Genomic DNA, 27,441 nt, shown 5'->3' on the forward strand with positions numbered 1-27,441 from the left:
CTCTTAGCTTTTAGGTAGTATTTTGTTGTTTATGACATTTGACTAGCTGGCATTTAGCTCTTAGCTTTTAGGTAGTATTTTGTTTTGTTGTATTGAACATTTGGTTAGAATTTTGCTCTTTAGCTTTTTAGTAGTATTTAGGTAGGGTTTTTTTTGGCTAGTAATTAGCTATTTTTAGCTTTTAGGTGGTATTTTATTGTTTTAACATTATGTTAGAATTTTGCTGTTAACTTTTAGGTAATGTTTTGTTGTTTATGACATTTGGCTAGCATTTAGCTCTTTTTCGCTTTTAGGTAGTACTTTGTTGTTTTAACATTTGGCTAGCATTTAGCTATTTTTATCTTTTAGGTACTTTTTTGTTTGAACATTTTAGCTCTTTAGCTTTTATGTACTTTTTAGTTTTAACAGTTGGCTAATATTTAGCTCTTTTTAGCTTTTAGGTAGTGTTTTGTTGTTTTAATATTTGGCTAGCATTTAGCTCTTTTTAGCTTTTAGGTAGTATTTTGTTGTTTGACCATTTGGCTAGCATTTAGCTCTTTTAGCTTTTAGTTATTATTTTGTTGTTTTAATATTTGGCTAGCTTTAAGCTCTTTAGCTTTTAGGTAGTACTTTTTTGTTTAACATTTGGCTAGCATTTAGCTCTTTAGCTTTTGTGTAGTATTGTTGTTTTAACATTTGGCTAGCATTTAGCTCTTTTTCGCTTTTAGGTAGTATTTTGTTGTTTTAATATTTGGCTAGCATTTAGCTCTTTTTAGCTTTTAGGTAGTATTTTGTTGTTTGAACATTTGGCTAGCATTTAGTTCTTTTAGCTTTTAGTTATTATTTTGTTGTTTTAATATTTGGCTAGCTTTTAGCTCTTTAGCTTTTAGGTAGTACTTTTTTGTTTAACATTTGGCTAGCATTTAGCTCTTTAGCTTTTAGGTCGTATTTTGTTGTTTTAACATTTGTCTAGCATTTAGCTCTTTTTAGCTTTTAGGTAGTATTTAGTTGTTTTAGCATTTGGCTAGCATTTTCTCTTTTTTTGCTTTTGTCTTGTTTTGTGAGGTTTGTTAGCATTTTTGCTACTTCATACTTGCATTTTTGTTGTTATTCTTAGCTAATATTTTGATCTTTTAGCATTGCTGGGTTTTTTTTTTTTTAGCTGTTTTGTGTGTTTAGCTAAGGTCTTGCTATGTTTTGCTTGCATTATGCTTCTTTCTTTTAGAAGTTTAATGTTGTAGTGAATATTGTTCTACTCTTGGGTAAGATTTTCCTCATTATGGCTTTTTGCTAGTATTTTGCTTCTTTTTGGTTTTTCTTTCTTTATTTATTTTTTTAATCTATCACTTTGCTAATTTTAGCTTTTGGAAAGCATTTTTGCTTTTTGATGACGATCTTGCCAGCATTCTGCTGCTTTTTCTAACGTGTTCTGCGCCCGTTTTCCTGTCATTTGCTTATTTTGATTATTTATTTAAAATAATTGGGGAGGGGTGGAGCGTATTTTGTTCTTTTTAGCTTTTGGCAGCAAATCTCAGCCGTCAGCATTCACGGTGAACTTTCACAGGAAATCCAGTTTCTTTAGCTTCTTTTAGTTTTAAAGGAGCCAAACATCCGTACAAGTTTCTAACTCTCCCAGATTACGTTTTCGAACTCTCTGTGTCTCTCAGTTCTGAAGAAGACGACGATGCTGGGGGGCGGGGCCTCCTCCACACCTGGAAAGGTTACTCGTACAGCGTCACCCCAGAGAGGCTGCTCCTCCGGCGGCCGGTGCTCCAGGTGGCTCTGGGAGCGCAGCATGGTGTGCTGCTGGTGGAGGGTGAGACTTTGTTTTTGTTTGTTTTTCTGCAAATGGCAGAAAGAAAAAAGAAAAAAAGCAGAAAGAAGATGTACCGTATTTTCTGGCGTATACGTCGCATCAGTCAACAAAAGCATCACGAAGAGGAAAAAACATAAGTTGCGATTATTATGCGAGGGCCCTCTTGCACCTCTAGTGGCTGCAAATGGTAATGTTTACTCTGGTTCATGTCAGTATTAATAAACATTTAAAGTTTCAGTCAAAAATTGTGTCATGAGTATGAAAAAAAGTTGTATATAAGTTGTTTTGGTGTATAAGTCGCAGGACTGACAAATTTATGCAAAAAACTGACTTGTATGACGGATAATACGGTATTTGCTGAATTTGGTTTTAAAAAGCAGAAATGAGCACAAAAATTAGTAAATTGACTAAAAAGGTTGAAATTAGAAAAAAAAAGGCATAAAAGAAGCTAAAAAGGCAGGAATAAGCTTAAAATACCTAAAGAAAGTGGAGAGAGCACAGTTGTGCCCAGTTGGGCTTAAAGAAGCAGAAATGAACACACAAAAAGGAAATTATCTGAAAAAAGTAGAAACTTACAAAACAGCTAAGAAGCTTAAATTAGCTGAAGAAAGTGGAGAGAGCACATTTTTTGCTGAATTAGGCTGAAAAAAGTTTAAACGAGCGCAAAAACAACGTGAATGTATTGTAATTTCTGGACTGTTGAGCGCACCTGAAGGCCACACCCACTATATTTAAAAAGAAAATTAAAATTTTACATAAATAGGCCGCACTTGTCTATTAGCCGCGGGTGTTCACGTTGTAACTGGAGATATTTACAGGTCTCTCTTGAAAATGAGTTCTCGTGGCTCAATGAGACTAACCTGTATAAATAAAGGCTAAATGAAAAAATTTACACAGTTTTAAACTTTTAATTAAATACGTAACACACACAAATACAGTACGTTTTTTTTCTGAACAGTGTCTGTAATGCAGCTGGCAAAAAAATACAGTAGTTTACCAGGAAGTCATTGATCGCTACCCCCCAAGAGAGACGTGTATTGGGCAGCTATGTGAGCGTCTGGGTGTAACGAAGCTAAATGTTTTGGTGGCATGAAGCTCGTTAGCCCATTAAAAAAAATCCATAATTTAGCCGCAGCATTGTATGAGCCACGGTGTTCAAAGTGTGTGAAAAAAGTAGCGGCTTATAGTCCGGAAATTACGGTAGTTGAAAATGAATTAGAATAAAACAGCTAAATGCTAGTTGACATAGCAGCTGAAACTAGCATAAATAAGCTGAAAGGAGCATAATGAGCTGAAATTATCAGAAATAAGTCAGAAAAAGCACAGAAATGTTGTAATTAGCAGAAAGAACCTAAAAGGATCACAATGTAGCTGAAAGTAGCTAAACATGTTTGTGTGGAGAGGATGAACATCTGTTTGCAGCTGTGTGGGCTCAGGTTGCTGCACTAACTACACCACTCCTGTTTCTGACTCCTCCCCCTGCAGGAGGACAGGTGTACAGTTTTGGTGAGTTGCCATGGAAACAGCGACCAGCATCAGAGGCGGTGGAGCCGACGCTGGAGAGCGCGCTCGGTGGGCAGCGAGTGGTCACCGTGGCAGCAGGGAGCTTCCACAGCGGCGCCGTGACAGAGGACGGCGGCGTCCACATGTGGGGGGACAACGGCGCGGGGCAGTGCGGCCTGTCGGGCCTCAGCTTGGTCCCCAACCCGACGCCGCTGGCCCTGCTGGACTCCAGCGGCGCTCAGACGGTGCCGGTTGTGGAGCTGGCCTGCGGGGAGAAGCACAGCCTGGCGCTGTCGGTGCAGAGGGAGGTGTGGGCGTGGGGCGGAGCCACGGTCCCGCCTTGGAAACCTCAGAGGGTGGAGGGGCTGGCGGGGCGGTGCGTGCTACAGGTGGCCTGCGGGGCGGACCACAACCTGGCACTGGTCCGCTGTCTGGGCTCTAAGGAGGTCCAGCGCCCCCCTGTGGACAAATGCAACCAGTGCAACCAGCTGCTGTTCACCATGACGGACAAGGAGGACCACGTGATCATCTCTGACAGCCACTTCTGCTCGCCGCGGGGGGAGGACGGGCTCCAGGCGCCACCTCCCACCCAGATCCTCAAAAGCTCTCCATCTGAGCCAGTTCTCCCCTCCTACGTCACCTCTTCTCCAATCCCAGCAGCCCCTTCTCCCAAATCACGCACCGACCCCACCTCTGAGCCCTCCAGCGCTCAGACCTCAGAGGGGGCGGGGACTGTTTTAACCAACGGAGAGCAGCCGACCCCGGACTCCAATGGGTCGGTTCAGTCTAGATCGGGTTCTGCTGCCCCCGGGGTTAAAAGTTCCCCTTATCCTGACGAGCAGGCGGTGAAGGAGTACCTGAGGAAGCTGTCGGACTGCACGCAGACCGCGTCAAAGATGGTGAGCTCCTTCAGAACCGCTTCAGGAAATAATCGTTTGATCTTCATTTACACCTGTTTAATTCGGGGTTATTCAACTGGCGGTCCGCGGGCCAAATCAGGGCTCACGGATGAGCTCAGTTGGGCCCACCGATGGGTTCATTTCAAATAAAACTTGATTTTAAACCGTAAAACAAACTTTCTTAGTGAGAATAACTGCAGGATGTCTGGCCCCCGAGCTCTTGGCTTTCAGTAACTGTGCCCCCCCTGAGCAGTTTAGTTGAACAGCCCCAATTTAATTTTTAATCCAAATCAAGACAGCCGCCACAGCTAACTGTCCTTACAAACGCGAAACAACCGTAATTCAGTCAATTTTACAAATATTATGGTAGGATTTGGTGGGATATTAACCATCATTCACAACTTGTACTCCAAGATCAGGAAATTTTCAATAATTTCTGAATTAATTGGGGACTGCCTAGTAAGAGGCAGCCCCTATTATTATCCACCTGACAAGGGTTTCTTAACTTTATATTAATGTGGCCCCAACCGCAATTTGTACCCCCACAATTGTCATATCAGCACCGTAATGTGTGCTTTTACTTTTGTTGGTGTGTCGAGTTACCACGGCGACGTAATTTGCAAACAAAGACGACATTTTTCTCATGCAAAACGCCTCAACAGTTTCTAACTTCTATAACTCCATCATTCTGTGAGATATTGAGCTGAAGTTTGCTCTGGTCGTCGTAGCTGAGGGCGAGCTTTCATATTCTTGATGCAAATCTGAAATCCAATATGGCCGCCTGAGCTAAAAATGAAAAATACTATAAATCAGCTAATTTTAGAGCTATTGAGCTGAATTTTTGTGTGTTGATAGTGTTTCCCATCACATACTGAATCCAAAAAAAAAAAAATCCAAGATGGCTGCCAAAGCTACTTTTAAACAGCTTTAACTAAGCTATTTTCTTACATATACAGCTGAAATTTGGTGTGGTAATCGTGGAGGACATTCCCCATCACATACTGGATCCAAATAAAGAAATCCAAGATGGCTGCCTTAGCTAAAAGGGATACGGTAACTCAGACATCTTTAGACTTTTTCAGCTGAAATTTGTTATAGTGGTAGCTGACAGAGAACCCAAACACATAGTATAGTCAAATCTAAATTTTATATTGGCGGCAGCGTGGCAGTCCCCGTCAAAGTTTCTCCAGGAACTATTGATGTTTTAGATCTTTGTTTCTCCTCCAGCCGCCTTCAGGAGCTCAGGGTTCCTCCACCCTCAACAGCCTGGTGGCCTCCTGCGCCTCTGCGGTGAGCGAGCGCGTCGCCTCCACCTACGAAGCCTTGTCCCTGAGGAAGATGATGAACTTCTACCTGCCGTCTCGCTCGGAGGCGCTCGGCGGCGTGAGTGACAACGCCGCGGAGCGAGTCCGTCAGGAGGACTCTGTGCAGGCCAAGAAGAGCTCCAGCACAGGGGACATCTGCGAGGAGGAGACGGAGAGTCTGCGGCGTCGCCTGTCGCTGCCTGGACTCCTCTCTCAGGGTAGATATGCTGTTCACCTCTTAGTGGGGACTTTCTTGAAAGTTAGCACCCTATTATTATCCACCTCACTAGGGTTTCTTAACTTTATTGGGGACTGCCTTGAAAAGTAGCACCCTATTATAATCCACCTCACCAGGGTTTCTTAACATTATTGTGGACTTCCTTGAAAGGCAGCCACCTATTATCTACCTGAAAAGGATGTTGCTCTTATTTCAACTTAAATGCGGCTCGAACTGCATTGTGTACCCCTACAAATGTTATATCTAAACAACCGGCTTGGCACCATGATGTGTGCTATTACTTTTACTGGCGTTTCGAATTACCATGGCGACGGAATTGGCAAACAAAGGCGCCATTTTTTTCCTCATTGAAAAACACTGACAGAACTTTTCACAGCCTCTAACTGCCACAATGAGGTCACATGACCTACAGTGGAGATGTCTTTGAATAAAATAACGATTAATTTTTGAAGCTATTTTAATTCAAGATGGCTGCCATAGCTACCTCTGTAAATTTGAAATGAGCTATAACTCGGGAATCATTTGTGATATTGAGCTGAAATTTGGTGTGGTTGTAGCTGAGAGCGAGTTGTTATTCATTCCTAATGCAAATTAAAAATCCAAGATGGCCGTCTTAGCATAAAGAGGAAAAAATATAACTCAACTACTTTAAAAGATACTAAGCTTAAATGTGTTGTGGTGGTACTTGACTGCAATGCACAACGCATTCTGAATTAAATTCTAAAAATTCAATATGGCCGCCAAAGCTAATTTCAAATGGATATAGCTCAGGGGATTTTAGAGCTATTTAGCTGAAATTTGGTGTTTTGGTAGCTGAGAACAATCTCTAATAGACTCTGATTGCAAATCAAATATCCAAGATGGCCACCTGAGCTAAAAAAAAAAAAAATGCTATAACTTGGTGATTCGTTGGCATATTGAGCTGAAATTTGAGAGTGAACTCGAACACACAGAACTGTCGGATCAAAATTTTAAAATGGCCGCCACGTGGCAGTCCTCCTCAAAGTTTCTAGTCGCCTTCTTACGGCTAGTCAAAAAAGGTACTACACTCAAAACAAATTAACCAACATTCCTCCTTAAACTTGACAGTAATTACTAATTATTGTCAAATTTCAAACAATATTATCATTTATCGCAATAATTTCTGAGACAATTAATCGCCCAGCAAAATTTATCGTGACAGGCCTAGTGGTAACACAGGTGATGCTATGCATTCCTAATTTTTGTTGCACATGCGTACCAGCTATGTGCACCTCATCTGGACATGGAGGTAGTTGGAGTGAGGACATAAAATGCAGAGGACAGAATGAGATGGAGAAGAATGACTCGTGGCGACCCCTGGTAAAGAAAAAGCTGAAAGAAGACGATTTAAGAGCGCAGACTTCTCAGGAGCCAACTGAAATTGGTTAATTTTTAGTTAGTCCTGCCCGATTGTCGATAGATATTCAAACATCTCTCTTATTTTTCTAGTACTTGAATACTCCTTACATAAAGCTGGATTCTTGCTAGGCAATAAGTTAGAAATTCTGCTCTCTGATGTAGCAGAGAGATGTTCTTTTCCTCAAGGCCATTTTATACTTGAAGAGAAACCCCACTGATCTCCAGGGAAACACTTCCCCCGCTGAGCTCCACTGTGCATCGCCGACAAACGCAGCAACCACATGGCGGGAAACCAATTTGATTTGTTTTGTTAAAAAAAACCTTAACATCCACTGAGATGAAAGGTTTTCAGTTGGTGTTGTCACTGCACGATCCGTACTGTAGGTGCAGTACCCCCGATGGATGTCGGAGAACAAGTGAACACAGACATTTGAAATCTGTTCAGAAATCTTTGTCACAGAGCTCCAGCTCTCTAGAAATACTTCTAAGATTGATCCAATTAACATACAAAAATCAATTGAAATACTTCAAAGAATCATGATCAAGTGCAAATTTTCACAGAAACGCCAAAGTCAAAAATAAACCTTTATCAGAGAGGCTAAAGTTCATAACTGTTTACGAAAGCATCCCGATCAATAAATGATGTAGGATTTTTCTCAGTAGTGTTTCCTCATAATGTTTGACCAGAACCCTTATGTTTTTTTTTTTTTCAAGATATTTGATTAACTCAGGATTTGATGGACGTGGCAACTAAATTAGCTGTAGCTTTTCTCTGAATATTGAGCTCAGCAGAAGTTAAAATCACCAAGAGTAGCTAAAAGCTAAAATCCTCAAGTTTTTAGTAATTGGTTGGTGTCCATCAAGTAACCAGTCTCTCACAATAATCAGAGAAACATAATTTCTTTCTAACAAAGACGAGCTACCGCTGCTTTTACTTTCACTTTACTCCAGAACGCTTTTATTTTTATGCACTTGTTACTTTTCTAACATCTAAATTTAGTACAAAATCAAAGTATTTGAGTATTTAAAAGCTAACGTGAGCAAAACAATATCCAAAAGCTAAAATAAGCTAATTTAATTTAACCTTTATTTTTACAGGTTGGTCTCACTGAATCACGAGGACTCATGTTCAAGGGAGACCTGTTTTAGACAGACAACAATAAAAAGCAAATAAAATTAGGCCTGTCGCAATAAACAATACATCAATTAATCGCATCGTGAATGAAAATTATCGACCTCATTTTCATTTACCAACTTTATCGTTTATTTGTGTCTCTCTCTACTGAAGACACTGGATGATAAAAGACTCAACTCCAGTGCTCTTCACTGACCCCTCCCTTTCTCTTTAAAATCCATTTTAACGATCCAAAATCACATTTTTGGATCGTTAAAAGCAGCTAAGCTGAGAAGCTAAGCTACGAGCTAAGCTAACAAGCTGACCTCGGGGAATAAACCTCCGTCTTGTCGAGCTCCAAAATTCACGGTTGAAACCAGTGCCTTCATGTAAGAAAGTTGTTTTTCTCTGCACAAAAGAAGCTGAGAACTTGTTTACTGATTTTTTTTTTTTAATTAAAAGCTTTGTGTGACAAATACTATGCTAAAGAGCTCAAATCACCGAGTGTCCACCATGTCACCATGTCTTGTCAAGGGCCCTCCCTCCCATTTTTCTTCGCTGCTCAACTATCCATCCTTTGGTTCAAACAGTCTTATACTGCCATCAGGTGGTCAGAAAAGGTACTACACTCCAAACAAATAATAATTTTTTTCTAAAATTTGACAATTAATTATTGATAAATTTCAAACAATATTATTGTTTATCGCAATAGTTTCTGAGACAATTAATCACCCAGCAAAATTTATCGTGACAGGCCTAATTAAAATAAAGTGTTATAATAACAATCAAATCAAGGTGCCATATAAAACAAGGTAAAACAATAACTTTAACAATAACAGATGCTTTTTCTCCCTGCTCCTTCCCCCGCTTATGCTCTTTGTCCTGCGAACCTTTCGGAGTCTCTCTTTGCATATCTTCCGAATTGTAAATTATGGATCTGGTCAGCTGGTCTCTCAATGCAATTGATCATATTTTCTCGATGAGAAGACAGGGCGAAGGAGAGACCTCCTGCCCCGACGGGACACTCGCACAAAGGATTCCTGGGACAGTGGAAGACCGTGTGTCCATATTGTCGGTCGAGGATGTTGAAGATGCGGTCATAATTGGATTTATGGTAACAGGATTTCTACTTTTTGGAGTTGGTGGTTACCTGGCAGATTGACAAATTCGAAAAACATCAGCAGTTGTTCTGGCCATTGTGAAGCTGCGTGACCTGTGTGAGGGAATGTGCTGTGCGGTGAGCACTCAGACTCAAATGCTGTGTGAGCTGAGCCATATTCTGGACGTGATTCTTGCCGAGAACCACATGCTACTTGCAGCTTCTGAATCTCACTGGCAGGAAGGAATTGACCTTGGAGAAGTTACAAGCTCAGCTCTACGGAACTGACCACAAATTTGGCTGTTTGGAGTCACCATTGAGATGTACCAGTGAGACTGTAAAAGGCAGATGGAAATTAAACTGAGTCGGCCTGACCCAAAACAACTGTTTTCTGAATCTGGCTCCCCCGTGTCGGCCTTGGAAGGCTATCTCAAATTCTCCTGGATGTTATGTGAACAAGAAGCTCTGCTCCCACTACTCGTTCTCTTCCCCAAGGACATTTGTGAACCTGTGTCAGAGCTCTACCAAGGTCGTCTGATTAACATTGCACCATCACTTTCACGGACTATGGCAACGGTGTTCACGGACTTTCTTGCAAACGCACACGTGCATACACTCAATGGCACATCTACAAATATACTCTCCTCAACACACCGCCTTCGCTGGCTTCCCTCCTTTTGACTCCTCAGTGCGGTAACCTAGGTTGGATGCGAGGCGCCAGGTGGCTGCGACGCTCTCTTGGGCAGCCTGTGCTGGAAGCCCCTCCCACTTCACCCTCACCCACTCCACATGCATATGTCTGATGTCATCTGTATGTTGCTTTTTTGGTGCTGAGGGTTTTATGTGCAATTTTCACACTGTGTCCTATTAGGGACACGGTTTGAGATAGGATTTTTTTTAACTCCCCTTTCCTCGTGTTCCCTTTTCCTTATCCAACGGGGAAAAAAGGCAGCGCCTCTCATGAGGCTGCAGCCTCAGGCACTCCGTCTACCCATGATGTTATTTGGTTGTTTGCATTTCTTTGGATGGGCTAAACTGAAATGAAATTTTGTTGTGCTTCTGTGCAATGAGAATAAAGCCTGATTCTGATTCATTAGTAAGACGAGAGCTAAAAGCTGAACAAACTGTGGTTTTGAATCAGTGTAAAATATCTCAAAGCGTTTTATTTGAAGAAACCTTTTCATAAAGTGAAATGTTTCAAAAAGTATGCAAGTTACAAATAAGTCTGTGTTCATGTTTGAGCTGAATGTTTTGATACATGAACAGTTATTTGAAATGCAGCTACATACGCAAACTCTGGGAAACAATCGTGAATTCTGACTCAGCGTTATGACAAGCAGAATTATTTGTTTTCCACCTTTTTCATTGACACAATCTTACTTTAGTACTTAATGCATCATGGTTATTGGCTTCTTTTAAATGAAACGTTAACTTTTTCTCCACAAACTACGTTATCGTTTTTCAGTCTTAACATGTATTCTGCTTACTATCGTATTTTCTGCCATAATTGTCGCTCCACCCTATAAGTTGCGTCAGTCCAAATATGTCTAATAAAGTGGAAAAATCCATAAATATGTTGTTTTGCTGCATAAGTCGCATCTATTATGCGTCACCACTGACAACCCGGAAATTTGGGCCAGTGTTGTGCCAAAAATCGATTGGCTGCCAAATGGTGGCCGCTGGAGTGTGCACGGAGGACTTTAACAAGAATTTAACAAGATTAACACTTAAAAACAATTATTCATTTGCTCGACATTATAGTAAAGGTGTGTCTCAGTGGAACTTTTCCTTAATAAATGCATTTTACTGGTCAAATTAGCTGCATTTCGGTGGAGCGTTGCAACGAAATGAAGCTGGTTGCTCCAAGCAAGCTGGACGAAGGTGGCAAGCCGATGATGTCATTAATAAGCTGCTTTTACCTATTACATGACACAAGGCATGCTATACTACTCCACTGCCATCTAGTGGCTGAAAATGGTAGTGTTTAATGTTTTCTGTCTGAATGAATGAAAACGGTCATATCTCAGCCAAAATTTGGTTTATAAATATGGGAAAAAATCTATAAATACGTTGCTTCAGCCTATAAGTCGCAGGGCATGCAAATTATGCAAATAACTGCGACTTATAGGCCAAAAAATACGGTAAATTGGCTCAGTTTAAAGGAGCTTTTCTTGTCTGAAAGCTCGTTCTTGTTGGATTAAAAGCTGTGCAGAATGCAGCCTGGCATTCAGTGAAATCCTCACTGTGACGGAGAAAAGGGTGCAGGTTTGTTTGAATTTTACTCCGCCACCTGAAAGCAACAGCTGGATTTATTAGAGCAGAATGAGGGATTCCTGTTGGATTAAAAAGGTGGGAACAAGTCTTTACGCAGGAATAAAATTCATCAAATACGCGGAGGTGGTTTGATCTGGAATTGTCTGTTAGAAATCGGACGCTGAGTACAATAGAGACTAATTTGAACTGGATGTCACCTAAGATTTATGAAGCTCGTCTTAGTTTGTTCTAGCTGCTTAAGGTTCATGGTGACTTTGTCATTCGTATCACATGTGGTACATGAGGTGGAATGAAATTGTGTACTCAGGGTCCCAGTTACACCCAAAAATAGCAATAAATATGCGCTAAACATCACACCTTTCATTTTCACTTTGCTTAATATGCACCTGCTGCCATAAAAGGCAGGCGATCGTGTGTGTGTGTGTCAGTAAAAAACCCTTTAACTTTTGTAATTAACCTGATTCAACACAGCCATGAAAACACAAAAAGGTTATAACTCTATTTTTACAGATATTGAGCTCATACATGGTGTGGTAGTTGGATTATTTTGCGGTTAAGTGAGTTCTGTTCTTCAGTGTCGCCGCGGCTGCTAAGAAAAGTGGGCCGTCCCAGGATCCGTGCCTCAGCCTTCACCCCGATGGAAGGAGGCGTCCCCGACGCGCCGGAAGTTCTGCCCACCCTGCAGACAGAGGTGTGGAGCTGGGGACAAGGCGAGGACGGCCAGCTGGGGCACGGAGACAATTCGGTCAGGTAGGAGCACAAGACTTGGAAACATATTTCACATTACAGGGGACTTTTGGGACGTCCCGTGGTCAAACATCTAGAACCTGAGACAACGTTTTGGATGGGGAAAATCCACTGCGAAGGCTGAGTGCTGAATGACTGCTGACGGTGACTGAAGAAGCTGAAACTGAGAGCTAAAAGAAACAAAATGCTGGAATAAGGCTAAAAGTAGCTAACAGCTAAAACTAGCAAAATGCTATCTAAAGGCTAAAAGTAGCAAAATGATGGCAAATAGTATGAAAATGCTGTTTAAAAGCTAAAAGTAGTTAAACGAAAGCAAAATGACACAAGTAGCAAAGTGCTTGTTAAAAGTAGCAAAACACCGAGTCCAGATCAGATCAATATGTTGAGTCCATTTAATTCCTGACAGTTTAATTCTGTTTCCTGTTGATGAGGGCTGTCATTGACCTCTGATTTGTTCGTGTTTGTTTGTTTACAGGCTGCAGCCACAGTGCATCAAAAGCCTGAACAACAAGGAGGTGGTGCGGGTGGTGGCCGGGGCTCATCATTCTGTCGCTCTAACGGCTCAGTCTCAGGTTGGTTTATCTCTTCTCATTTTCAGGTCTCTCTTGTAAATGAGTCCCCGAGGCTCAATGGGATTAACTTGTCTAAATAAAGGTTGAATGGACAAATATCTACTAATGCCGGCGAACAGAAAAAACGCTGTTTATGATCAGAGACGGGATCTGAAGGTTTCAGACTTGTTCTTTTTGTTCTGTTCTTCTTCTTGTTTATTTTCTTCTTGTTCTTGTTGCTCTAGTTATTGTTCTTTCTCTTGTTCTTGTTCTTTTTTGTTCTTTTTGTTCTTGTTCGTGTCCTTGTTCTTGTTTTATTTTTTTTCCTATTCTTTCTCCTTCTTCTTTTTCTTCTGTTTTTTTTTTTTAGCCACAGTAAATCTTGGTTTTCCTTTTCTTTTGGCAGGTCGGATCTGCCAGAAACTAATGCCGGCTGTCGCATTATTACGACTGCTGCTGGAGCCGCAGTAGTTAAAATAGCACCATTTCAAAAGAGACAAATAAATGAAGGCCTAGATATATTAAAATCTAGCATTTAATTACAAATAAAAAAAATCTAACATTTGTCTTAACTAACTTAGTATTTAAATGTTGTTTTATTTTGAATATACAGAAGTTGTAGGATTTAGTCTGAGCGCTAACACAAACATCTTGCATCATGAGATTTATAATTTTATTTACAAGGTTCGTACAAGTCTCCACTTCTCGGTGCATAATTTCAGTTTAAAACTCTGGCATGAAATGTGGTGGGTAATGTGCATTCCTTGAAAGAGTGCTAGTTGGGTTTTTTTAAGTGTTTTTTGTTCTGAAAATATCAATAAAAGAAGATTTAAATAGTTTGAGCTTAACAAACGCAGCAGAATCAAGTTTAAAAACAGCTAAAGGTTTTTTTGTCCTTGTGTTTCCATCACCCAGGTGTTCTCATGGGGCAGCAACAGCGCCGGTCAGCTCGGACACATGGAGGCCCCCAGCACCATCCCCCGCCTTGCAAAGGTTTGAAACCAGCTCTTCCTCTACATTAGGTTCTGAAGATTACCTTTATTTATTTTTTAAACCTGAGCGTCTCCCGTGTCCAGCTGTCAGAGGGAATCCGGGTTTGGGACGTGAGCGCCGGAGAGAGGCACACCCTCCTGCTGGCGGACGGAGACTGCATCCAGCCCATCATTTACTACAGCGGGCAGCAGGTGAAGGACGAGGAGGAGAAGGCGGGTCAGGAGGAAGGAGGAGAGGAAGAGGAGGAGAATCAAGCGGGGGCCTACACCCAGCAACCTGTCCTGCTGCCTTTCTGCATGAACGTGAGGATGAACAAACTGGATATATATATATATAAATTGGATATATACAAGTCCCAAATTTGATCCCCAACCATTCCCATATGTCATGTTGTCTCCGAGCAAGACACCTAATCCTTCATTGCTCCCTGGGCACTTGCATAGCTGCCCACTGCTCCGCCTGGGTGTATCCCAGATGCGATGGGTGAAACGCAGAGAACCAATTTCGCCATTGTATTGGAACATACAATGATGACAACACATAGCACTTTACTTGTATATACAGGTGTTGTTCATGAAATTAGAATATCATGAACAAGTTGATTTATTTCAGTAATTCCATTCAAAAAGTGAAACTTGTATATTATATTCATTCATTACACACAGACTGATATATTTCAAATGTTGATTTATTTTAATATTGATGATTATAACTGACAACTAATGAAAACCCCAAGTTCAGTATCTCAGAATATTTGAATATTGTGAAAAGGTTCAATATTGAAGACACCTGGTGCCACACTCTAATCAGCTAATTAACTCAAAACACCTGCAAAGGCCTTTAAATGGTCTCAGTCTAGTCCTTTAGGCTACACAATCATGGGGAAGACTGCTGACTTGACAGTTGTCCAAAAAACTGCAATTTTTCATTCATTCAACTTTTTTTTTAGACAGGTAAATCCCATTGAGCCTCGAGGACTCATTTACAAGAGAGACCTGACCATTAACACCTTGCACAAGGAGGGCAAGACAAAAAAGGTCATTGCTAAAGACGCTGGTTGTTCACAGAGCTCTGTGTCCAAGCACATTAATAGAGAGGTGAAAAAAAGGAAAAGATGTGGTAGGAAAAAAACTGTGCAAGCAATAGGGATACACCCTGGAGAGGATTGTGAAACAAAACCCATTCCAAAATTTGGGGGAGATTCACAAAGTGTGGACTGCAGCTGGAGTCAGTGCTTCAAGAACCACCACGCACGGACGTAAGCAAGACACGTTTCAGCTGTTGCATTCCTTGTGTCAAGCCACTCTTGAACAAGAGACAGCGTCAGAAGCGTCTGCCCTGGGCTAAAGACAAAAAGGACTGGACTGCTGCTGAGTGGTCCAAAGTTATGTTCTCTGATGAAAGTAAAATTTGCATTTCCTTTGGAAATGAAGGTCCCAGAGTCTGGAGGAAGAGAGGAGAGGTACAGAATCCATGTTGCTTGAGGTCAAGTGTCAAGTTTCCACAGTCAGTTATGGTTTGGTGTGCCATGTCATCTGCTGGTGTTGGTCCACTGTTTTCTGAGGTCCAAGATCAACGCAGCCATCTACCAGGAAGTTTTAGAGCATTTCATGCTTCCTGCTGCTGACCAACTTTATGGAGATGCAGATTTCATTTTCCAACAGGACTTGGCACTGGTTTAAGGACCATGGTATCCTTGTTCTTCATTGGCCAACAAACTCACCTGACCTTAACCCCATAGAAAATCTATGAGGTATTGTGAAGAGGAAGATGTGATACACCAGACCCAACAATTCAGAAGAGCTGAAGGCCACGATCAGAGCAACCTGGGCTCTCATGACACCTGAGCAGTGCCACAGACTGATCCACTCCATGCCACATCACATTGCTGTAGTAATCCAGGCAAAAGGAGCCCCAACTAAGTACTGAGTGTTGTACATGCTCATACTTTCATGTTCATACTTTTAATTTTATTGGTCTGAAGTAATATTCTAATTTTCTGAGATACTGAATTTGGGGTTTTCATTAGGTGTCAGTTATAATCATTGACATTAAAAGAAATCAACATTTGAAATATATCAGTCTGTTTGTATTTAATGAATATAATATACAAGTTTCACTCTTTGAATGGAATTACTGAAATAAATCAACTTTTTCATGATATTCTAATTTTATGACCGGAACCTGTAGGATAATAGTCACAGGTTCCAGTTGTATGTTTAACATGATTTCTGTGGGGTTTGTCTCCAGAGTTCCAGGGTTTCAGATTTTTGTTGTTGTCTCGCAGCTCGGTTTTGTGAACAGCGTGTTTGCCGGCGGTCTGAGTTGCGTGGCGCTCTCAGACCGTAATGTGATGGGCTTCATCGCCGGCCTCCACGAGCTGGCGTCCGCCGAGAGAAAGTTCTACTGCAAGCTGTGCAGCATCAGGTCGCAGGTCCTCCGCCCCCTGCTGGAGCTGGGTGAGAATGCAATTTCTTTAACAGTACTTTTTTGTTCGTTCCTCTTTTTCTCCGACTGTTTTTCACTTTGGAGTTTCACTGTTGCTGTTAGAGTCCCTAAGCTCAGCACTAGGCCAGGTGACCTTTGAGCTCCTGCAAATGCTGGCTGGTCGGTTTAGCCTCTTGTGTCACCTGACCGGGCAGCACGCTGTCAGCCTCACCGCTAATATCCGCCGCTGCCGCGATGTGAAGAGCCTGCTGATCCTTGACCACACTAGCATCTTCCTCGACTCCTACAACGAGTATGTGCTCAACAATTATCCATCACTTTGACTTTGTAGAGATGTGTAATAATACTTCAAATATTTGTGTTTTCTTCAAGTTACTGCAGTGCTGTGGGCAACTTTCATGTCATGGGAGGCTTCCATGCTTTAACAAAGCCAACCCTGTGAGTGCATGAAAACACAGAGACTGGTCCTGATGTGAAACTGCTTGGTGTTTGAAAACTCGGTGCTTTTTTAAAGAGACATGTTTGGGAAAAGTCCCGAGCTGCTGCAGAGGCTGTCGGAGTGCAGCGAGGAGAACCCAGTCGTGTCGGACCTCTTCGTGGCGCTCTTCTACCTCCCATCCCTCCACCTTCACGAGTACGGACGGCTGCTGCTCAAACTGGGCACCTGCTTTGAAGTGGTACGCAGAATAAACACAGATTATGTTTTTAGACTCTAGATTAAAGGTAAATGTGACCATTTACCTGTTTCACCCCCAGAATACACACACCTCATACAGCTTCTCGTACGATTTGGAGTTTAACATTAAAATAATTTGACTTCCGTAGTTTTCGCCGTACAAGTTGCACCTTTTAGCATAAATTATCATACCTGCGACTTATACGGCGAAGTGACATATTTATTATTTTTTCCACTTTATTAGACATATTTGGACTGATGCGACTTATACGGCAGAAAGTACAGTACTACTTTTGAGTATCTATAAGCTTTACTTTGAAACTCCAGATTTGAACCTCTTCCTGTTTGCTTTTAAAGTTTGGTTGGACTTTGCGGAATTTATAATCGGTTCTCCGCAGCGTAACCGTTCAAACTGTTCAAATTCGACAGAATTTACGGGGGACAGCTGCGATGAACTAATGAAACCAAGAACAACCTTGTTGCCATGGTTATTCCCGCCTTTTCTGTAGCGCAAAAATGGAAACTAGAGAATGAGCTTCATACAAACAGCCGCTGTGCGAAAACTTTAAGTCGCATTGAAATAATTTTTTAACAGTGATCGACAGGAACTTCTGGTGATCGTGAAATCAAAGTTTTTATTTATTTATTTACTCTACATTATGTTAGAGATGTATATCTCGTATCTCATGACTTTTTATTTTCAAGGTTTCACCAAAACGGCTGCAACTAAAGGGTATTGCTAGGAAATGAAACTGATTTATTCAAATTGTCAACAACACCAGTTTGCTAGTGACATCCAAAACCAGCTGTTCACATGATCAAGGAGGACCATCAGCCTGCCAATGGATCGTTAGCACCCTGATGACCGCTTACTATTCACAGAGGGCTGAGTGATATTAGCAATAACAGCATTGTAAGAGATGGACAGTTGAACATGTAGGCGTTTGCCCCTGTTTAATGATGGACGGTTTCTCTTCACAAAGATGCTAGAGGTTTATTAGAATCACCATGGTAACTGCACACGTGTTTCTCTTGCTCCCTGACGGCACTTTTCATGAAACTGCAGATAACACAGCGTAAAAATATCAACTTTGTCTAGATTTTAGAGAATAAGAAAGAGTCTGGCTCTGTCGTAGATTAATACAACATTAAGTCTCAAATCCCTTTTAGGCCTTTAAGAAGAAAGTTTATTTTTGTTGTAGCTTTAGGCAGTAGCAGCACTTGTGTGCTTTGAAAAATTCTGTAGGAACGTTATTGTTTTTTGACAGTTTCCTGTTATTGTTGTATGAAGTAATTGATAATTTGGAAGACAAACAGCTCAGCTTGAGTTTGTTTAATTATGCTAACAGTTTTCATATTACCCTTTTATGCTAGCTCGGCTTACTTTGAGAATCCAGCAACGTTCAGTGAGGTCATCTAAACGGTATCTTCTTTTATTTTTTATTTTTTTTAAGACGTGTCGTCCTTCATCCAAAGGACTTCATCAGTCCAAGGAGCCACAACAAAATCAGTGCCACAAGCAGCACACTCACATTGTGGACCAACCGGTTTGATGGTGATAAGATGGTTTCTGGGGCCCACCCTCTTCTCTGTCGATTCCTCTGAGGCAGCCATAGCTAAAGTGGTTCAAAACATCAAAGTTCATGCTCAATAATCCAGGTAAAAATCCAACAAAGTTCAATCAGGTCATCTGGACGGTTTATTTTTTGTTGAGTCGTTTTGTCCTTCATCCAAAGGACTTCATCAGTCCGAGGAGCCACAACAAGCTCAGTTGTTAGCCATAGCCGTTTGGCTATGGTTGCCTTAGAGGAGTTGACGGGGGAGAGGGCGGGCCCCAGAAACCATCTTATCACGCGCAAACTAGTTGGTCCACTATGTAAGTGTGCTGCTTTCGGAACTCAGTTTCTTGTGGCTCCTCGGACTGATGAAGTCCTTTAAATGAAGGACGAAACATCTCAACAAAAAAAGAAACCGTCCAGATGACCTGACTGAACTTTGTTGGATTTTTTTTATCTGGATTATTGAGCATGAACTTTGATCTTACTTTCAGAAGTTTTGGACTTTGTTTCTGTCAAATCTTGAAAAATAACCCGACGTCTGATTTCGTACTCTATAGAATGATGTTAATCTGTTAATGTTCAGAGTAGAGGTGCACTATATTTGATTTTTGGCTGATATCTGATATGCCAATATGTTGAAACTTATTTGGCCAATAAACGATACCAGTACCGATATTTTCCCCTAGACTTACTTACAGAGACTACATAGTTTTCTCTGCTGTGGAATTAAAACACTACATTATTCTGCATGGTCTGTCAGTTTGGCCTGTTACCAAATGCAGATGTAAAAAAGGGGCTGAAAATGATGTAACACTTCAATTTGGATTATGTTTAATGTCAAATTTATTCATGACATTTACTCTCTAACACAATGACAACACTCAAACTGTGCAAATTTGTGCATATTGGTGAGTTATTTTAATGGAATGGCCGATATTTAACTTTATCGCTAATATCAGCCGATACCGATACATGCGATAATATCGTGCAACCCTAGTTCAGAGTGTGTTTTGGAGAAGTACTTCAGCTACTACCGCACCATATTTGACCACAATACCGGTAACAATGGCTGAATTTTAGAGGCGTCATGATGGCTACACAGTGTCACATTGTTGGTTTGTGTCGTCAGTGTTCCAGTGAGTATCAGAAGCTGCAGGACAGCTGCTCCAAGTTTGAAGCTTTTACTGTCCAGCTGAAGAGAAAAAGGAAAGAGGCTAATTACACCTTTCACTTCTGGAAGAGCTTTCCGGGCAAAATGACGGTAAACCTGCTGAGTGCATTTTTGGTTTTCGTGGCATCTCGCGTCGCTGAATGTCTCCGTTTGTCGTCAGGACTCTCTGAGGAAGCCCCACCGCCGACTCATCTACGAGAGCAGCAACAAGTCTCTGACCCTGCAGAACGCCGGCAGGTTCTCCGTCAACTGGTTCATCCTCTTCAATGACTCCCTGGTGCACGCGCAGGTAAGCTCCACGTGCACGTTGCTCGCTTCACGTCTTCGCCTCTTTCACTTTTTTTTTTTTTTTAATTTCCCTCTCTAACCTGGTGCATTTTAAGAGTTTGTATGTGCTTGCCTTTGTGCTGTCAGGGCGTGGCGCCGCATAAAAACCCAGTAAGTATACAGCATTAAGATTTCTGCACAGAAACCCGAATCCCCCTCCTCTTCCGTCTTCTGTCCTGTTGTGCTTTTTGGGGCTTTGTGTCATTGGATTTGGTTCTGCAAAACATCAGAACACACTTGCAAATCATTTGTGACCTGTGCTGGCAAAATGAGTTCAATTGAACATAGGGTGCATGCAAAAAGTGTAAGTATGAAAATTTGCCTAAAAATGAGTCCATAAAAGCACCATCTAGCAATCCCAGTAGCTAAAGTAGCATATAATCTTCCTAATCTACCTTCTAATCAGAGGTTTCTAACATGTATGTCTTCAGAAACTGTTAATTCTTGTGTAGATTCCTTTGAAACAAACCATTTTTCTCTGGCGGCTGCTGTTGAGCCAGGAAATTCCTTTGTATAATGTTTGGCGTAATTGTGAAGTTTGAGGATTCCTCTTTTTAAATGTACCGCTGGAATTCCTGATATTACTCCAGACCAATAAAAGTTGCATTTTTAAACTCCGGTAAACAAAACTAGCTTGTTGCCAGGTGATTAATCGCCAAATTTCAACAAACTACGTTTGAAAACAATAAAAACTTACATCAAAGTTCATGCTCAATAATCCAGGTAGAAAATCCAACAAAGTCCAGTCAGGTTATTTGGACAGTTTCTTTTTTTGTTGAGACGTTTCGTCTTTCATCCAAAGGACTTAATCAGTCCGATTAGCCACAACCAACTCAGCCCCACAAGCAGCACACTCACATAGTGGACCAAACAGTTTGCTGGTGATAAGATGGTTTCTGAAGTCCGCCCTCTCCCCCGTCGACTCTTCTGAGGCAGCCATAGCCAAAGTGGTTCAAAACATTAAAGTTCATGTTCAATAATCCAGGGGAAAAATCCAACAAAATTCTGTCTGGTCATCTGGACAGTCTGTGCTACCTGCCAGTTCAACCTTTATTTAGACAAGTCACATTGAGCCTAGAAGACTCTTTTACAAGTGAGATCTGTTTAGACAGACAAAAAGTAGTAAAACTGGACACATGTAGGAATTGGAGGCGAAAAAATTCCTATCAGACTTTTTCTTCTTGCCTGAGAAGAAAAACTCTAATTATTAAAAAACACCTCGCACAAACAAGCGCACAGTGATGTAAACATTCTACAGAGGGGGGAGACGACGAGAGCGGTGAGCAATGTTCATGGACGCTCTCGAGGTCACTGTCAGAGTTCTGATAAGGATGGAATAATCAGCCAGCTTCCTCCAGTGTGATCCATAAACATTCTTGAGGGATGTCGGGGAATCCAAGAGTCCTGAAATGATGACACAATGTTTATTCATCTGGTTTCCTCTGGTTATCAGTTGGAAATTCCTGGTGGGGGGTGGGGGGAGCATCAGATCACATGTTCTTCAGGTGAATTCATATAAGATGGCCTTCAAGGCCAGCCAGGGGAGCCAAATTCAGATAAACACACAGTTGTTTTGGGGACAGGCAGAACTTAGTGTTGTGTTGGTCCAAACGGTTCCGAAATGTCCAAATTACATGGCCACACCGATGGAATGTGACTGAGTAAAATCCCCGAGATCTGATCCATTCTACCAAAAGCATTTGAGTCTGGGTACTCGAGGCACGAACCAAGCCATCATAAAGGCAAGCGGCGTGATCGGGTCCCAATTTGCTACCAACAACTTCCTTGATCGATTGATAAAGCCAGCAACCAGCCAAATCCAAAAAGCAGGAATCAGTTATCGTAAATCCAATTAAATATGCATCCTTAAAATCCACAAATGGCTGCACACTTGGACACATCTTCAAGTCGATGAGATATCCAGCTGCATGCGTGCCAACAGGGCAAATCGGCTCGCCTAAAGCCTGTCTTTTCTTCGAAGAAATGTTGTAAATTGTGTTGAGGGACCAAATGATCAAAACAAGTCCATAATTATGGTTTGGAAGATATGCAAGAGAGGCTCAGAGCAGTTTCACAGACACAGACAGAGCAGCAAAGCAAAGCGGAGAGGGAGGGGAGGACAAAAGCCTCTGACCTCGGCAAGAGCAAGTGGTGAAGAATGCTCTTGGCCACGCCCACTTCTCCACACGGAGATCAGCTGATTGATCAGCTGCAGGAGGAAGGATATCCTGCAGTATGGGCTGCACAAAGGTGCGTTAAGTGCTAAATAATTTAAAATAATGTATTTTAAATAAAATTTCCATGCCGATCGTGCAGCTCATCCATCAATCAGCCAGTTATGTGTCATGTACAATCTTACTTTGAAAAACCGCGACAGAGCGAGTCCGCGAAAAACAAACGGTGAAGTACCGGTATTGAGGGACTACTGTATCAAACAAAATGTCCTTGTTGTTTTTGACTATGGTCCTCCCTCAAACACACATCATCATCATCGTCATCATCATCATCATCATCATCATCCCAGACGGGCAAATTTTCATAACGTTGTTAAACATTCTGACTGAAACTGTCTTTGAACTCACCAAACGTTGTTCAACCTAAATAACACTTTAAGTTCATTTGCTAATTTCCCAGCCTTTGAAAGGCAAATTAAACATATATTTTATGACAGTTGTATAAGAAGAAATTAATCTCCTGAGTTAATAGTAATTATTAGAAATCATTAAAGGCCACCTTAAAACGGACGCTGACACGTTCAGTGTTTGATCAAAGTTTATCGCTTCTCTTACTAAAAACTTTTCAGGTGTTTGCTTCTTTTTCCCCTGCACTTTAAGAATCAACTGTTTCTAAAAACATGTGCATCAAAATTTGTAGATGCTTTCCTTCACCGCAACTCGGCAAGCAAATACAAAATGTAAGGGTTATATTTTAATAAAAGATTATAAACGAGCAACATACTGAGCTTTAGCTAAAATGAACATTAAAAAGCTGAGGGTTGTGGTCTTTAAACTTGCTGAATAACTTCATGGTCCATTGCTGCCATAATGTTTCCAGTGATACTCAGCCCTGACTTCTGACCTTTGACCTCTGCCTGGAGACTGCATGGTAAGATAAACTGGCCACAAACACTTGATCCACCTTACAGCCGACCAGTATTCGTAAAGTTTTTATGTCCTGTTGAAAACCTTGGATTGTTCATAAAAATCCCAACAGTTCTGATTAATTTCTTTAAAGCAGTCTCCTTCCTGTTGGTCTCGTCACTTCCTGTCTGTAATCTATCCTGTTGGCGTCCTGCACATTTCAGTCCCCCTGATGTTCTGATTGTTCTCGGACCAAAACTCCCTCCAGTCATTGCCTTTATAAAAAAAATTAAAAAAAAAAAAAAAAATTAAAAAACTCTCGGGTAGAAGTCTATGGAGAGCCATTTCATTCAAAATTAAATAAATAAAGTGTTAAGAAATGTTAATAAATATCCCATTAAATAAATAAATGTCCCCATGAAATAAAACATTTAAGTAGAAATGTTTAGTTTTTTTCCTCCGTTTATTTTTATTTATATCAAGATTTCCAATAATTCTGTCGGGTCATCTGGACAGTTTCGTTTTTATAGAGACGTTTCTGCCTCTATCCAGAGGACTTCATCAGTTAGAGGAGTTCCAGTAAACTGTTTCCCCCACCAAGCTGTAAACTCCTTAAGTGGACCAACCTGTTTGCCAGAGCTAAGATGGTTTCTAGGGGCTGTCCTGTCCCTCGTAGACTCCTCCCAGGCAGGCAGCCACAGCCAAAGTGGTTCAAGGCAACAAAGTTCATGCTCAATCATCCAGGTACCAAATCCAATAATTCTCAGTCGGGTCATCTGGACAGTTTCTTTTTTTAGAAACCATCTTAGCTCCAGCAAACTGGTTGGTCCACTTAAGGAGTTTACTGCTTGGTGGAGAAATAGTTTACTGGAACTCCTCTGACTGAAGAAGCCCTCCGGATAGAGGGCGAAACGTCTCTATAAAAAACAAACTGTCCAGATGACCTGACTGAGAATTATTGGATTTGGTACCTGGATGATTGAGCATGAACATTGTTGCTATATCTAGATTTATTTATTTATTTATTTAATAACGAAGTTTCATTTCGTGACACTTATTTTGTAAAGCTACTTTACATATTTCAGGGGCTTTTTTTTAACTCCATTTTTCCATTTTAAGTGTATAATTTTTTTTTTTTCATCATCTTATATTCAAATAAGGGGGCGGGGTTTTCTCTGTGCTGGATGACGCACCAAACCGATCTGTGATTTCTCAGGTTGACAGAGCAGCCACAGTAAAGGTAGTGAGCATATCAACAGTAACATCCAGAGGTGGGTGTCCTGCTCCCAGTTTTGACGTCTTTAACGAGTACACGGTACTCGATTTCTCAGAAGCAGTTCAGAAATTCGTAATCGATGTCTAAATCTTGAAGAGCACTTATTTGCCCGAGCGTTTCGAGAAAATTTTCAATACCGGCCAAAATGGTATCGGGTGTTAATTCATTTTGCTCAGTTCCATCAGCAAACCTTTGCGTTTCATCTCGGAGTTCTCCGATGTCCTCCATATTGCCCGCTTGTCCTCCTGACTTCCTGAACACAGTTAATTCATGATTTGAAGGTAGTTGGATCAAACAGAGCTCAGCGAGGGGAATACTTTGCTGTGACTGGTCAAAAAAAAGATTGGAGTACATCAGTTTCAGCAAAGCAGATGCAATCTGCTAATCCTGACCAGACCCGCCCCACAGAGAAAACCCCGCCCCCTTGTTTGAATATAAGATGAAATAAAAAGAACTTAAAATGAAAAACGGGGTTAAAGAATAAAAGCCCCTGAAATATATAAAGTAGCTTCACAAAATAAAAGTGTCACAAAATGAAACTCCATTAATAAATAAATCTTGAAATAAATAGAAATAATTCTTGGGGGGGGGAAAGCTGAACATTTCTATTTAAATGTTTTATTTCATGGGAGCATTTATTAATTAATAATTTTTAAATAATACTTTTTATGTATTTATTTAAATTTGAATGAAATGGCTCTCCATACAAGGCAGGTTTTCTTTTTCTTTTTTTAACTCCTGCAGCAGTAATGTCAGAGGAGAGAAAGCTGCAGACCTCAGGTCATGTTGTTGGAAATAAACGCATGCATGTGAAACGTGTTCTGCATGACTGACGTGTCGTGTGAATCTTGTATTGAAAGGTTTAAAATGTAACCAAGTCTTTGTGTTTGGAGTGTGAATTAGTCTTTTTTTGTTTTCTTTTGTTTAAAATCTTGTTGTCTGTGTTCAAATGCTCATGTTGAACAAAATAAGAAAAGGTTCAATGACGTTTTAAAAATGAGAAATCGATAATATAGTTTAAATTTGCCGTCCTTTAAGTGATGCGCATTGCCTTACATTTTTGTGCTCGGTATGTGTTGAGGATGACTCTCTGCGACTACCACACCAAATCTGTCTGGATATCTATAAGCAGCCACCTTTGTGTTTTCTGAGGTCCATCAGCTGTTGCAGCTAGGTCTGCCACGATAACAAATTTTGCTGGGCGATTAATTGTCTTGGAAATTATTGCGATAAACGATAATATTGTTTGAAATTTAACAATAATTAATTGTCAAATTTTAGAAGAAATGTTGATTTGCTTGACTGTAGTACCTTTTTTGACCACCTGATGGCAGTATAAGACTGTTTGAACCAAAGGATGGATAGTTGAGCAGTGTCTCTTTAAGAAAAATGGGAGGGAGGGCCCTTGACGTGACATGGGCTGACATGGTGACATGGCGGATGCTCGTGGTTTGAGCTCTTTAGCATAGCATTTTTCACACAAAGTTTTTAATAAAAAAAATCAGTAAACAAGTTCTCAGCTTCTTTTTTCAGAGAAAAACAACATTTTACACGAAGGCACTGGTTTCAACCATGAATTTTGGAGCTTGGACAAGACGGAGGTTTATTCCCGAGGTCGGACTGTTAGCTTAGCTCGTAGCTTAGCTGGTTTTAATGATCCAAAAATGTGATTTTGGACAGTTAAAACGGATTTTAAAGAGAAAAGAGAATGGGAGTTGAGCCTTGTCTTCAGTAGAAAGAGAGACACGAAGAAACGATAAAGCCGGTAAATGAAAGTAAGTTCGATAGTTTTCATTCATCATGCGATTAATTGATTTATTGTTTATCACGACAGGCCTAGTGGCGGCCATCTTAAATTGGGTCAACTCCAGAAGTTAATCAGTTGAAGACGAACATCCAGCTATTTCATTCAAATCTGTTCAGTGGTTCACAAGATATTTTGCTAACGCACACAAACTAATACATGATCACCTGCCACCATGAACGATAAATTATAAGCCATGAAACAAAACCTTAGCAGCCTCTATATAATTGTATTCATTCATAAATGTAGTTAACGGAACCATTTTTTTGGTAGTAATTCCAGTTCTGTCCTCAAAAGTTGCACGACCCGCATTGGGTATGAAGATAAATCGGTCTCAGAAGTAGTCACACAAGCGTACTACGAGATTTGTATGCGTACAATAAGATCCACAAGTGTACCTCAACTTTTACAAGTGCGTACAACAAGATTCACGAATAAACAGTTCTTCAAATGTACATGTTTCAGTTTGCACAAGTAGGAATACTCTGTGCATGCAAATTGTCAAATACACGTGCACAAATCACCAACTGTGGACGAATCAGTCAACTGGATCAGCTTGTCTGAGAATGTGACTATTGAGATTTTCTTGCCGCCCCAGATTCACAAAGGTAACGCTGCATTCGAGGCTGGTGAAAAGCTGGGACATATGAGCTATTCCAGATTTACTGAGATATTGGGAAAAGACTTGTTTCTAACTGGGCACAATAACTCATAACCCCTAACCCTATAACCTCTGATTCTATATTAAAACACATACTCAGATGCACTTAAATATACAGTATATTCCAGTATTTTCCTCTGTTAAAAATACCAATAAGTATATTTTTCTGGTACCCCGCCTCTTGCAAAGTGTGATGGCTAGGCATGGGCACCAGTGACCCCATGACCCGGAAAGGAAAAAGCGGGTAAAAGATAATGGATGGATGGTATTTGTACATTACAAATGCGTAAACAGTTTTTCTAAAGCCTGCGGTATGCTTGTGGATCTTATTGTACGCTAAGTACTTTTGAGACCGATTCATCATCATACATGGGTTCCCAAATCGAGCTTTGAGAACCACTGTTCTAAAATGTAAAACTCATTAACAAAAGCAAGTACTGTAGTCCCTTGTTTATCGTGGGGGTTACATTCCAGACTACCCCCCACCCGGAATAAGTGAAAAGACGTGAAGTAGGAATGCTATATTTTAGTATGTGTATATA

General features: G+C 40.9%; 1 protein-coding gene across 1 annotated transcript in view; it reads left to right on the forward strand.

The window, feature by feature from the left end:
- als2b (alsin Rho guanine nucleotide exchange factor ALS2 b) overlaps positions 1-27,441 on the forward strand; it is a 47,104-nt gene that overhangs the window by 721 nt on the left and 18,942 nt on the right. Inside the window, exons 3-16 of the mRNA XM_037696447.1 lie at positions 1,647-1,795; positions 3,281-4,197; positions 5,425-5,719; positions 12,182-12,356; positions 12,829-12,925; positions 13,820-13,897; positions 13,981-14,199; positions 16,185-16,356; positions 16,448-16,637; positions 16,718-16,783; positions 16,860-17,022; positions 19,710-19,841; positions 19,912-20,040; positions 20,166-20,189. Of these exons, the coding sequence (XP_037552375.1) occupies positions 1,647-1,795; positions 3,281-4,197; positions 5,425-5,719; positions 12,182-12,356; positions 12,829-12,925; positions 13,820-13,897; positions 13,981-14,199; positions 16,185-16,356; positions 16,448-16,637; positions 16,718-16,783; positions 16,860-17,022; positions 19,710-19,841; positions 19,912-20,040; positions 20,166-20,189 (2,806 nt within the window). The remainder of the gene's footprint in view (positions 1-1,646; positions 1,796-3,280; positions 4,198-5,424; positions 5,720-12,181; positions 12,357-12,828; positions 12,926-13,819; positions 13,898-13,980; positions 14,200-16,184; positions 16,357-16,447; positions 16,638-16,717; positions 16,784-16,859; positions 17,023-19,709; positions 19,842-19,911; positions 20,041-20,165; positions 20,190-27,441) is intronic.

Source organism: Nematolebias whitei, chromosome 23 (assembly GCF_014905685.2).
Source record: "Nematolebias whitei isolate Nwh7 chromosome 23, NemWhi1, whole genome shotgun sequence".
In the NCBI taxonomy this organism is placed as follows: Eukaryota; Metazoa; Chordata; class Actinopteri; order Cyprinodontiformes; family Rivulidae; genus Nematolebias; species Nematolebias whitei.